Below are 14737 nucleotides of genomic sequence, written 5' to 3'. Positions count from 1 at the left end.
GTGAAAGCTCTTTTCTTTTTTTGTAATAATTTATGTTTTGTGGCCATAGTAAACTTTTTAAATGTGGTGGCCTCTAAAATGTGGGGGCCCGGTGCCTCGGCCCCAGGGAACCCACCTAAATTCGGCACTGCTAGGAATCAAGACCCCGCAGACCCTGACAAAGGCCTCGGGAATTAGGATTATTCAAATGGTAAGAAGCTACAAGGATAGTGGTGTGGTTTACTTAACCAGTTTTGACGATTTAACGTTTTAGACGATACGCTAAAACCATTGCGTATTTTTTTCCTGAAAGATACCCAGGAAAAAGTAGTAAAAACACGTATTTTAGGATTTAATTTTGTATAAAATGTTAGCAGTACACTATTCTGTATACGAAACTCAGTGTCGCATAACAATTATTATTAATTATTATTAATTGAATCATCTTTTCAGTGACAACTGTGCAACACTGCTGACGACATAGTTTTCGTAGTTCCAATGCTCACCACTACGAGCGCAAAACAGTGTCTTTAACGTATATTTTCTAAGAGGTAAATGAGAGATAGGGGTTAATTCAGGCTTTAACTCACGCTTACTTGGCCAGACGGGCTGATTTATATCAAAGTTGATTTAAATATTGACAGTTGACAGATTTGGCCACTGGCTGGGCTAACTGGGTTAGCAATTGTCGAATACGTCGTACGATCTACATTAAATTTTATGGAGCAGACACACCCAGGCCACCCAGCCATATGATCAGTACTCCAACATAATCTAATTGAAATCAACTCTGTAGACTGGTAGCCTCAAATTCCTAACCGTTCAACCATCTCTCGCGCGCGATATTTTCCATCAAAATCACTCAATTTGCTTGAAGGAGGCGCAAGAATTATTACAAACGGGTTCAAATAATCTCTCGCTACAAATGTGCTTATTAATAATAATAAAAAGACAATTTATGATCGTGCTTATTTGCACATATACCCTGGTCTCTTCGGGCCCCCTTTTTGCCCATCTCATTGTGCAATTTTACGGGGATTTCACATGCGTTCAGATGTGAGTGTTGTTAATGCCGTGCGAATATTTGAGACATGGGCAAAAATGAAGAAGTTATAAATCACATGAAATTTGTATTGTTCCCCTTTTTTTATGATTGTTCAACGGTCAAAAAAAGCACCAAGTGAGATAGAGAGGTGAGGGATTTTCTGCACCACGAGAGGTGCAATAAATCGTCAAGTCTCGATGCATATCGCTCATTTTCTTGAGATATGTTTCTCTTATTCTTTTCTCTCTCCATATATATAGTTAATTTCTGCCATTGCAGTGTTGGCAAATGGTGGATTAGTTGTGATTTTTTCACGATCACAGCTACTGCAATGCAGTGGTACAATCAACCATGTTTGATTGAGCTTGGGTTTGTGGATCAGGTGTTCTGAATAATACTGAATCCGAAAATGATCAGTCTGGAGAATCGGTTTTATCCGATTTGCCAGTCGGCCAGTTCGTCGACAGATTATGCTTAATTTTCAGCTTATGATATAATTCATGTGAGCAACACATTGGTCTGAGTTACTCTTCATACAAGCAGGAGTTGATTCATAATTTATGAGGATGAGGAAGGGTGAGGAAGGAAAAACGTTTGTCGTACAGGACAACTAAATATTTGATGGCTTATTGTCATCTCTGAAATCCCATTTCTTTCGTATTAGCAAACATCTTACATTTGTAATAAAAGAATCACAACGTCAATAAACCAAAACAACCTTATCAGTACCATTCTCTTACTTTTAAGAGAAAAAATCGATGCACTCTGAAGACATTCTTTGGCAGAAATTGCTGAGTACATCCGATTGGTTTGATGGCATATCACAATGAATGGTGAAAAAAGAAGGCATATATGAAAACTAATAATAATTTTGATGTACATAAAATGTCACTGGCATAGAGTGTAAAATGCGACTGGGTAATTTATGTCTCAAACGACGACAACGACTAAAAGATATCAACATTGGATGAAGAAGAGGAGTCACTGGGAGAGTGACTTTAGCCATCAACCTTATATCTGCCCACTCTGTGGGAGACGATAAAATATTAACAAATTTATATGAATTTTGAATTCAGCCGACAATTTATTTAACGTTTTATTTATTTATTTATCCCTCCATTGCCATCATTGTGGATGTGATCCGAAGAAGTGCGAAGAACAAGTTTCTTTAACCGACAGCCGCAACTATGAAAAATCCCATGATTGTGCCTTTTCCATCCACAACTCTTTCTCAAAGTGCACATAACATTTTATGGTGCTGATGAAGAGGGTTTAGACGATCGATATAATGAGTCTTATTCTATCTCCTTTTTGTCATTCTTATGCAAAAATTTCTCAATCATTTTCCATAAAATTTACTATCATGCCATTTGTGTTGACAGTGTTGAATGTCAAATTTAAATCCAACGGAAAACATCCAATTGTCCTTCGTGCAGGTTTTTCGCTTATTACAGATCAAAATTGAAAATTCATAATTTGTTTTTGTAAGGGCTGAAAGCTGATTTTTATATTATAATGTCCAAAAATTTGTACTATCATGCCATTTATGTTGACACTGTGGAATGTCAAATTTAAATTTAAATCCAATGGAAAACATTCAATTGTTCGTCTTGCAGATTTTGCGCTAATTGCACATCATCAGTGAAAATTTTTAATATGTTTTTGGAAGATCAGAAAGTTGACTTTTATATTAATATGTCCACAAATTTGTACTATCATGCTATTTGTGTTGACACTTTTAAATCTAAATCCTACCGTCTTTTTGAACATTTTACTATCGATGCATAACAGGAAATTTAGCAATAAATTTTCGCATTAAAATATTTTAAAGTTTATGCTATTACACTGAGAAAAAAAAGAGGGTGCGATTAAACTTTTTTTCCTTAGAACTTTAACACTTTTTAGGTGTAAAAATATATCAATATTTTTAAATGTTAATTTTACACCTTTTTTAAGGGTTAAATTAACATGAAAAGGGTAACTTTAACACCCAATACACCTAAAAAGGGTAATATTTACACCGATTTTGGATCAATACTGCAGGGTAAAATTAACATTTCCGGAATGTTATTTTAACTTTTTCGGATTTCTCTCAGTGTATGCTTCTCGTTTTGACACTTTGAAATGTCAAATTCAAATTTAAATTCAACGGAAAACATGAAAATTTCTCTTTCCCTACTTTACAGCTTTTGTAGGTAATGAATAGGAAATTCAACCACGTCATTTAAAATCACTACGTGATTTACGTTGGCATTTCAATATGTCAAAATTTAAATTTAAATCCAACGAAAAATATTTATTAGTAATTAATCCGATTTTGCAGTTGTTGCAGGACAGAAATTGTAAATAGAGCCATATGATGCAAAAGGCCTAAAAGCTGATTTTCACATTGAAATGTCAGGAAGTGGACACTATCACTATGGGGATATCAATGCAAAAGAACTTGATTCGCGTGACAGATTGTCCATTTTGATGGTTGCATTTTGAATAGTGGCTAGTGGACAGAAAATTCACGCGCAAAATCAAGAGTTATTCGCATTTATGGCAATATATCCACCAGACAAACATGAAAATGTTGAATGTGACCGAACGAGCATTGAGCGGAAACATAAATCTCCCAAATGGATATTTAGTGTGTTACTGACTTTGACTTGATTCAAATCCCCGCACATATGCAAAGTGAAATGATTCCATCACTCAGCGTGTGAGAAATTAATGAATCAGTCGCAAGTTTTTGGCCAAAATTTGCCATCTACAGCCAGAAGATTTTGTCACAAGTTGAATCATTCATCATGAAACTCACCATTTTCTTCAGGTTTCAGCCATCGATGATATGAAGGTCGAGGCTGCTGCTTTGAACGCATCTTTGAACCACGACACACTAGAAAACCTCAAATTGTGCCTCCTGATGAGTTACCTGGAAATAGAAAGGAAAAATTATGATTAAGCCAAGGTGGACATTAGTCTGTGTCATATTCGGTCAAATGATTTCCCAAATCAGCCTACAATCTCCACTAATTAGAGAATGTTGAAGGGGGGAGTTTTGTCATTTGCCATGAGACTTCTTTTTGAGAAGCAACAGAAAGAAAAGCATAAATTTGGACTGAGACTTTATGGATAAATCACTGATATTGCTATCAATAGAAAATAAGTAAGTTTAAGGTCAAAAACCTTAATAGTAAGTAAATGGAACTGAGCCTTATAATAATGACTAAGGTTTAGGTCCATTTAAAAATAGGGAAAAAAAGTTGGTTTTCAAAGGTGCCCTTTGAAATCCAAGTGTCTCACTTTCCTCTAACCAACAAAGGATTCAGTACTTAACATACTGCTGAGTATTCAATATAAAGGCTAATAATAATTTATTGTCTATATAGTTAGTTGAAAAAAAAAACTTATTTTAAATATTTTTCTTTTATATAAAATTTTATTTCCCTTTATAATTTTAATGCTATAACTCTTCTAAGTCAGAATAAAATTAATAGGGTCGAAGGAACACCTGTTCGGTAGGGAACACCTATTGACAATTTCTCAGAAAATAAAAACAGTTCGTTCAACAAATTCCAAAAAAGAAAATAATTTTTATAATTCTGTGTTATCAGACATAAGCCAAAGATCAATATTTAAATTTATAAGGTAAAATATTTTATTTTTAATGTAATAATAAAAAAAGAAAATAAAATATTCATTTATTTCTTTTATAAAAAATAGTATTTTGAAGTGGAGATTATCAGATTTCGGACACGCTACGCTTAAAATAATGTAATTTTTCTAAATGCATTAAAAACAACTATAAATATTAAAGATAATTTCTTATTGAAAAATTGTCTATTTTCCTTTATTTGATTTGAAAATTTAATTCCAAAATTTCTAACTTAAGAGATCATGCTCTTTTTTTTAAATTTCCTGTGAAATTTTTTAACTACTTTAAATGGTAAAACACTTTTATTTCCAGCTTTTGAATTAACGTAAATTATATAGGCTTCAAAGGCCTCGCTATAAGGCATGAGGGCTTACGTGGATCAAAAGTACGTTAAAAACAAATGTTTTCTTCAAGTATTTGTCAAAATTTAAAAATTTTATTTAATTCAGGCTCTTTGGTATATAAAACTTTAACATTTAAACTATCGTAGATGAGAGGGATTGTGTATTTTATGTATTTTGTTAGAGCAAATATGCTCTAATCTACGGTGCTTCTTTCGCATTATAATTTATTAGGAATATATGCATATTTAAGAATAATGTTGCATACGCAGTAAAAAAAATTAACACTATTATAGTGTGTAATATTTCACACCACTATTATAGTGTTAAATTTGGAAAAAATGTTTAATTTAAAATTGTTTAATTTAAAGTTGTTGAATTTCAAGTTGTTGAATTTAGAGTTGTTGAATTTAAAAATTGTTGAATTTTTGTGTGTAAACTCAAAAATTGTTGAATTTTCACTTCATTTTGTTTATTTTAGTTTTTTTTTTGCGTTTTTAGATATTTGCAATGTTTTTTCTTGTACTTCGGATCTTCCCTAATGCGAGATAATTACATCTGATGCTCAGATCTTCACGATATACTTATTATGCATATAAATATTTGATGTTCTATATGACTTTTGCCCAATGAAAAGCATCTCGACTGAAGTATATGTTTTAAATGGAAATTCAATAATTTTTACACAACTTTTGTTTAAAGATTCAATAACTTTTGCCTCAAAAATTCAACAATTTTTGTTTAAAAATTCAACAAATTTGGTTGAAATACACAAGGCTTCAAACTATAATAGTGTTAATTTTTGATCATGTGACAAAAAACACCATAGAGTTGTGTATTTTTTCACAATATAATAATATGAAAAACTATTATCATACTATAATACTGTTAATTTTAGAATTTTTCAACAGTTTTAAATTACAAAATATTGTCGAAAATATTTTATGACTATAATAGTGAAAAGTTTTACACAGATCGCAATTAAATAATTAATTTATCCGATTTCACATTATTATATTGTTAAAATTTTACACATTTTTCAATTAAACAACGTTGTTGGAAATTTTTCAACTATAATAGTGGTAATTTTCAATCACGTGACAATAAATTACCAAATTATTGTGCAGTTTTTAAACATTTTTAAATTAAACAACTAAAATGGTCGATTTTGCACTATTATAGTACTAAAATTTTACACATTTTTTTACTGTGTAGGTAATTTCAATATTCACTTTGCAAATTTATTAAGTAAAGAAAAAAAACGTTGGATTTCAAAACATTTGATGTCTATCAATCTCTTAATCTGTATGACAATTTAATCCCATTCTCACGGATAAGCGTACAAGGATCTACTGTACTGTACCTATAGTATTCTTAAACCCTAAATCTTAGTCATATGGTTTATTCCTTATAATTTGTTGTAACAAGGCAGTATTAGGATTGCATTCTCGATCCGTTTCGAAAAATTTTAAAAATCAAAACATTTGTTTGATATTTAGAAATTACAGGCTTTCAAAAATGGGGTAAAAGTCCAGTCTTATTGCTAAAGTAGACTCTGGGTAATCCTCGAGAATTATTTAGCCTGCAAAATTTGGCAGTAAAGATCCATAAATGCATTAATTTTCTTTACCTAACCCTACACTGCCACATTCTACAGGTTAGATATTTTAGAGAATTGGCCTTAATAGTCCATTTTGATCGTTATGCCCTCTAGACACATCTACGACTTAAGCTGAGACACGGCTTAATGGAAAATGATGGAAATGAAGTTTAACCATTATTTCTAAAATAATTACGCTAAGCCGTCTCTCGCCTAATCCTCAGGTCTGTCAAGGCCCCTAAGCGGTCTTCAGACTGGAGGTTTAGCCGAGTTCCGGAAGGCCTGAAACTTTAAATAGCAACCAATTTTATTGGTTATTCAGGATCTAATGAAACATTTAACTTTAATACCTAACGAGGCAAAACTTTCAAAACGTTTTACTGAGCTGTTAAGCCTTATGGCTAAGCTTTAGTTCTGAAGCCCGTATTAGGTTCATTCGCTAATTTTATCAAATGTTGGTTGACATCAAAATCATCATTTCTATAAATCACATAACCCTTCCCAAGGCTTATTCTCGCAAAGGAAGCACAAATGGCCTTCTTGTATTCCCCACGTTGATTTATAGATTTAATTGCTTGTATCAAAATGTAAGTAAAATCCAAACTGTGTCGCAACACTTCTTGCAAAATCTGGCAAAATCCATCACGCTGAAGATCACAGATTTAAAAGATAGTTAAACCCAATTGGTCAGGTTTGCTTGGTCATCAAAAGGTAAGTGATTGCAATAAAAAGTTCCCTCAACTTAAGGTCTTCCCACCCGAAAATCCAGCAAAATACTGCTGATATCTCTGGAAAACATGTTTCTTCCATCATAAATTACTAATACATTTTTTCGCGCCAAATGAATAAATTCACCATTTTAATTTGCTTTCATTGAGAGGGAATTCTGCCTTTCAATGTGAAAGAATATGGACACGAAGTACCCTCCCCGCATATTTTATCGTCATGTTTATTCCGATAAAATAATCATCTTTATTGCCCCAAAGTGTTTGTTGATCTTTTCCTGCCTTTGCCCATTGACTTGTGTCTCTCAACTTGTCCACCAAAGTGCATTTTGTCCATTTACTGTGATATTTTCGACAGAGATCTGCAAGTTTTCGGGAGAAGTTTCTTGGGAAGTTTGAGGAGGCAATATCTATGATATTCCCCAAAAACCATGGCAAAAGGGATATAGATATTCACATGGTGTTTTCGTAGAAATATACAAATTGAATGACTCCAAACTTCCACTTTTCGACTATTATTATCATCAGGACGGAACATGAGACATTGAGATGGAAAATCACTCCCACGGAGGCACATCTAAGTCCATCGATGAGGAGGACTTCTTTGAAAAAAAGGGCTTCTCAGAAGAAAGGATAATATATCCCTTTGGCTTTTATTTTTTTTTGTTTTAGAAAAATAAACTCTTTTAAAATATCTTTAATTTAAAGCCTATTGGGAGGGGCTTTTGATCCTTTAATTACAGGAAATTTTGAGATAAAATTGAATTAGATGAAGCATCATTAGCTTTTAAGTCAGAACAGGAAATCCTTAATTCTGATATTTATGTCTTTTACTCAAAATCAAGGAAAAATCTCTTAAAATAATTTTTATTAATGGGGGACTCTGATTGGCTAGAGCATGACAGCTGTCAAAAACTTAGCCAATCAGAGATTTCGATGGAACTAACATATTTCAATGGATTAAAACTCGGTCCAAAAATAAGAAAAAGGGGTAATCACAAATTTAAAACAAATCTTTTATTTCTAAAATTTTGTTATTAATGCCTTACCCACGCTCCCTGAGTTTTTTTATTCAGCTTATCGCTAAAGAATGTTTAAAGGTTAAGGGATTTCAGATTGACACTAGTTATATTTTTTCAATGGTAAAATCTTGGTTTTTTAATATATATTTTTGAATTTTACATTTTTATTCAGTTCGTTCCAAATAAGTTTTAAAAATTGAATTTAGAAAGAAGAAAAATTTTTGGCGCATTTTGCAAAATATTTTAAAAAGATGTAAGGGAATCTATTTCAAAATCATTCGATATACATTGATGGATAGTTTTACTTTAAATTCAATGTTTTTGAATTGGTTTTATCATATTTTGCAGAACAAGAACATTCAAAATAGTAAATTAAATTAAAATTAGTACCAGAAATATACTAAAATTTTAATTTTTTTCTTATATTTGCTTCAGAACTAAGTTTTACCCACGTTTAGAGGAATGCTTACGGGCTTCGCACATTACTCTAGCTTCAAGCACTGTATATCTTTCTCGTATTTCTTAAAAATATAGTCCGGTCAAGTAATTTTTGGTTATAGCTCGGGTCAAGGTAGAGCTAGGGTGAAATGTACTGTTGGAAAGCTATACAATGTACACATGTAGCTACATATGCTACAAAATACTGAAATGTCATGAAAATTGAAATCGGAAATTCCAAGATATTCGTCATCGATTTTTCGATTAATCGGACCTTGGATGAAGTCGGATGAAAATTAGGTGTTTAAATAATTGTAGCATTAAACCAGAACTTTCTAAGTTATTCAATTTTTCAAATTATGATAAATAGAACCAGAAATAAGACCATTTTAAAATTCAATCTTTAAACCCTTCTAGCCCGGGGCAAGGGAGTTGTGAGGGCTAACCGGAGCTAACTTTTTTTTTTAATCGAAAGCTCTTAAGGCTCAGCTACAATATATCAAAATTTAAGATCGATCCATGCTGTGTAGGTTATTGAGAATACAAAATTTGCTGGTGTTTCAAAATGGCGGAATGGGGTGGTGGGATGGATCTGATAACAGTATCTGATATCGTTCACCCAATATTTAACCTCTGCCGATAACCGTTTAGAGATATCTCTTTCCGTTCTCTCATTAGAAGCGTTGAAGTAGAATCGGCCAGACGATCACGTAAATCGGTTTTTGGCAGATATGATATTCGTGATCTGGAAGTGACAAAACGTATTTATGCAAAGTTTGGGCCCTATCTGACAAGATCGCATTTCACCTAGGACGACCACAGAAGCTGAGATTGTAAAGAATCTCAGCTAACTACTGAATTATATTGGTAACCCATGACACAAAATAACTGCCTTAAAAGGTCTTCTGATTAGAGGTTTAGCCTAGTTCTCGAAAGTCTCAAAACCTTAAATAAAGAGCAATTTTAGTTCTTTCTGAGAACCTAATAGATCATTTATCTTTAGTAATAAAATCTTAAGTTAATTATTTTCAAAAAATCGTGATTGATAAGAAGTTAAAGCAATAAAGCCATACGGCAAAGCCTTAGGTCTGAAACCCGTATTATAGAACCAAGACTCTGCTGAAACTTTTAACGAACTTTTAGGATGTTGCGTTTAAACCCCTTAAGAGTGTGCCCCTTTACTTTTAGTAGTCTAAATCCCAATTTAACCCAGTTCCCGAATGTCTGAAAATCCTAAATAGCGTGCAATTTTACTGCTTTTTGATCGAACCCAAAATCGGTTTTTGGGACAATTCAGTCAGAATCTAATACGACAGTCTAAATGACCTCAATGAAATCGTTCAGATTGTGGTCTTAGATTAAGACTTAATTATCCGAAATCCGGTTTTGGAACAGTTCAATCTCAATCTAATGAGGCGGTGTAAATAGCCTCTATGAAGCGGTCTTAAGACTAGAGGTTTAGCCCACCCAAGAAACATTTTTTTCTTAATATAGTCTTGTAGAATTCCTTAAGTAAGGCACTATAGAATAAAAATCTTTTTATTTACTTATAACGCTCTTGGTTCCATCACTGAGATTACTATAAGTAAAGTGGCGCACTCTTAAGGATCTTAAGAGCTCTATTGGAATTTCAACAGAAAATTTTCACTTTAAGTCTTAAAAGTGCATTAAAAGACTTGTTTAATACTTGGTTCTATAAAGGCAGTTCCCGAAGGCCTTAAAATTTTAAATATCGAGCAATTTTATCGCTTTTCGAGAACCTAATAGGTCTTTCATCTTTAATAATCCAATCCTAAGTTAAATTTTGCAAAAAAAAACATGATTTGCAGGAAATTAGAGCAGTTAAGGCATATGGCTAAGCCCTAGGTATGAAACCAGTATTATACGGGCTTCAGACCTAAGGCTTACCTATCCGGCTTAACTCCTCTAATTCATAATCAGGCACGATTTTTTAGGAAATTGGTATTTAGGATTGGATATTAAGGGCAAATGATCCATTTCATTTTGAAAAATCAATAAAATTCTTTGTTATTTATATTTTTGAGACCTCAGGGAACTGGGCTAAACCACCAGTCTGAAGCCAGCATTACTTAGAGAGTTCGACAAGACTATAAAATAAATGAAGTACTTCTTGAGAAAATAGTTAATTGAAATACTTTCGAATTTTTGTGGTTATGTATTGTCTGAATCAGCGCCATCTATCAATGCGCACATAAAGCTACGATGTTTTATAAACACTTATTATTAAAGAAGACCTATTTTTAAGTAAAATTCGATAATCTTGAAAAAAAAGAAAGGGAAAATTGACCATTTATTGATCCACTTCCAAAAACTGATTAACCCCTAAAAAAGCATCAGCAGAAAGTTTATTCATTTCGACTAGAGCTACTTTTAGTAGCATCTTATGCCGTCCCACTTGAAAAAAAAGTCCCTTACCATCCCAGAATCTAAACTCTCTGCAATATCCAAAAGTTTTCTCCAGGAGCTTCTGGTACAGTTCCCTCAAACTCCCGATTCAACCCCCTTTGAGAGATTTTAGAGAAATATTTCTGTCTCATGCCACAAAATATTTGTGCCTCGATGGAGTCTTCCAGGAGAATTGGAGGCATATATACAGAAAATGAAGAGAAATAAAAAGAGTCAGAAGCACATCAGTGAGAATTGTTGACAATATTCCGAAATCAGCAGGATTCAACTTGATTTGCCTTTCAGCCCATAATCCGCCGTGAATTATTGATGAGATGGCGACGACTTGAAAGTTATAAGAATTAAATTATAATATTTTCCCTCCAAATGAAGATGATGGAGGAAAAAAGGCACAAAACGGCCACAGAGTTTTAGCCTCAAATACACACACACGGCAAAGTCTCTCGTTCTAATTTATGACATCCACAGAAGGGTGGAACGACAATATTTTTCCGTCGAAATATATAAATTCTGAAGCTGTCCTTTCGTGCATACAACCCCCCTCTTCTGCCCACCCTCCTGACCCCTCCGGGATCTCACCCTGCAGGAACTTGCAGAGCTATGGCGCACAAAAAAAAATCCATCCACCCATCTCCTCAAAAGTTAACACTGCGAAAAGTGGCCGCATCAGAAAGAGGAGGACACATTAGTGGAGCACTGAATAGACGTGCCTTGGGGGATGGGGGATGGAGAGAAAATTTTTCCACCCTCCCAGGCGCCTCTTTCCCGGGGAAAAGTGATTGCTTCAAAAAGCTCGACTCCACGTCCATTTATATACGGAAAAGGACAAAATTTATAGCACCTTCGAAATAATTACACAGCACATTTCTACATGCACAGAGAAAGACACTTTTACCACCCCTTGGCAGTGACTCACGGGTGGGTTTTTCGAGGATACACTCACCCCCGGAACTGATTAAAAGATTCCTGGTATTTTGAATAAAATCCCGAGGTAGATTCTCTGAGAAGTTCTTAAGATTTGGCAGTTGAGCAGCAGCATTTGAAAATTTAAACCCACAAACAGTGTAGGGGGAGGCTTTTAGGCTTCATACACAATCTGGCTTTGAACATTTTATAGTTTTTCCATATTCCTTTAATGTAAGGTAAAGTGCCCTAAAGTCGACCGGTTCCTCAATTCGACCGATAGAGTTATTTACTCAATTTATTTATATTTGCACTAATATTTGTCGTATGATCTAACATTAATAGGTCAGTTATTTCATAAATAAATACGAATCAGTGACAATTTTATAGAAATTCATCATTAAAACATTCAAATATTGACCACCGGACGAGTTGAGGAACCGGTCGATTCGAAAGCACTTTACCTTACACGGTAAAAATTTCGGCAATTTGTTCCAAAAATTAGCTCGTCCACGGAGACCATAATTTTGGCAGAATTTTGTTCATTTTACGAGTCTCAAAAAGATACCCAACATTAGTAACGAATTTGTTCCAAAACGTAGCTCGTCCATGGCCACCGAAATTTTTTGGAATAAATTTGTACCTTCTAGGAGAAACAAAATATACCCAAAATTAGTAATGAATTTGTTCCAAAAAATAACTCGTCTAGTATAAAATCGTATCCCTCATTTCACATTCAGTCACCGGTCACCAACGAATCGAGAAGGACGCCAAATGTGTGGCAATTTTCGTGCTACAGGGTTTCACATTTTTAATTTGAGATTCCCTTCCTCTCCTGCTGCCAGCACTTGCATATGATTACGTCATGCACGCGTCCGTATAAAACACTCTTAAGTTAATTCTTATTTGATGTTCCTTATGAACTTTCGCCACCGAAATTCATCTCGACTGAAGTATAAGCCTTAACTGTAAGACGAAATCTTTTACACGAATTTGTTCCCGTCATGGGAACAAAAAGAATCCCCATGTGAGTAACAATTTCGTTCCAAAAATTACCTCGTCCACGGATACCGAAAATATTTTGAACAAATATATTACCGATGCAGGGTAAATTAAGTTAACTCAAAACCTGCTCCAAGCTCCAAATGGAAATTTTTAGCTACTCTAAATGGAAACGTCATTGTTTTCATGATAAATACAGTACTAAATTATTATATTTATATATTTTCTATACCACAGTTTCATTATTTAGTTAATTTTGCTCCAAATAAAGCGAAAATCCGTTTATATTCACAAATTTTAATTTGTTAATTTCTCAGAAAACTTAAAAGTGCACCTTTTCACCATCGAAATTTTCATCGATCGACCATGTTTTCCAATGAAAAACACAATGAAGTGACTGTTGTTTATTCGTTTTGTTTAACATTTATGTCATATTTCTGGCTAATTTTAGTTAAATTAAGTGCTAATCTTTATTGCTAACGGTACATGAAATTAAAAAAAAAATTACCTATTTCATGAACAAAAAGGGTTTTTCTGAAGTGTCTGCAAATGCTTCAATAGGAAACCCCGGGAAACTGATTTTTTTGGACAGATTTTCTTATTGTTTTAGATAAGAAAGGAGAAAAGACCAGGAATAAGAACAAATCCTCCACTCAGGAGCAACTCAACAAGGTTTTGGAAGCCTTTCGTCGCGGTTTCACTTACACTGTTTGTCTCCAATTAGAAACTTTCCCTTGTCTCCATTTGGATTAATATATTTCCAATAGAAGTATTTTACTCTCTTGTATTTTTCTTGTATTTAAGAAGTTTTCAAATTATATCTAAAGAATTTTCACTAAACAGTACCATTCTAGAAGAGTCAAGGAGAAAATTTATGTAATTCTATTCAGAAAAAATATTAACTTAATGCGTTGAATCTTCTGTCAAAGTTAAAGCGTCTGGAAATGGTTTTGAAATAGGACATTTACCCTACGCAGAAAAAAAAATATTTTGTAAAAGTGTTCATAAATGTTTGTGAATTCCTATAGGGGAGTTACAAAATGCTCGTGAGTCGTATAACCCACAAACAAGTTCGTAAAAGTTTGTACTTTATTCACAATCATTGTTCGTAACATGATCACTTGACGAGCATTTTTTGTGCTTTTACAAACATTTGTTCGTAAATGTTCATAAACACACAAAAAATGTTCGTAAAATTTTATCATTTGTTCGTATAAATGCTTGTTTTCCTGTCGAGCATTTTACGAATTTTTTCTAGATACAAATCGATTCCAAAATAAATTGTTCTACGAAAAACTTGTTCCAATATTTTGGTCAGTGTCGAAAAGTTTTTACCGTGTAGCCATTAATATGAAGTGTTCGAAGCTAGAGCATGTCCGAAACCTGAAAGCCTTCCGCTTTTCAAAATTTGAAACAATAAAATAGATTTTTAATGTATATTCGATTATTTCAAAATTCAACTAAAATTAGAAAAATAACTGCTAATCCTTTTCGCTCCCTTGATAACGTTTTTCAAAACAATTTTTTCCGACAGGAGACCCTAAAGGAAATTTCCGTCAAATTGAAATTTTGTCACAAATCAGATCCCTCAGCGAGCAGAAATGTGCCCAACTAT

General features: G+C 33.4%; 1 protein-coding gene across 2 annotated transcripts in view; it reads right to left on the bottom strand.

Annotated features, from left to right (window-relative positions):
• The window catches only part of LOC129798472 (protein tiptop), a 359823-nt gene that overhangs the window by 209787 nt on the left and 135299 nt on the right, over positions 1 to 14737 (bottom strand). For both annotated transcript variants that reach the window (XM_055841626.1, XM_055841627.1), the window contains one exon: positions 3828 to 3941. In XM_055841626.1, the coding sequence (XP_055697601.1) occupies positions 3828 to 3888 (61 nt within the window). In that variant the 5' untranslated portion in view covers positions 3889 to 3941. The remainder of the gene's footprint in view (positions 1 to 3827; positions 3942 to 14737) is intronic.

Source organism: Phlebotomus papatasi, chromosome 1, assembly GCF_024763615.1.
Source record: "Phlebotomus papatasi isolate M1 chromosome 1, Ppap_2.1, whole genome shotgun sequence".
Lineage (NCBI taxonomy): Eukaryota > Metazoa > Arthropoda > Insecta > Diptera > Psychodidae > Phlebotomus > Phlebotomus papatasi.
Note: the sequence above shows the minus strand (reverse complement) of the source record. Positions and strands in the feature narration are given on the sequence as shown.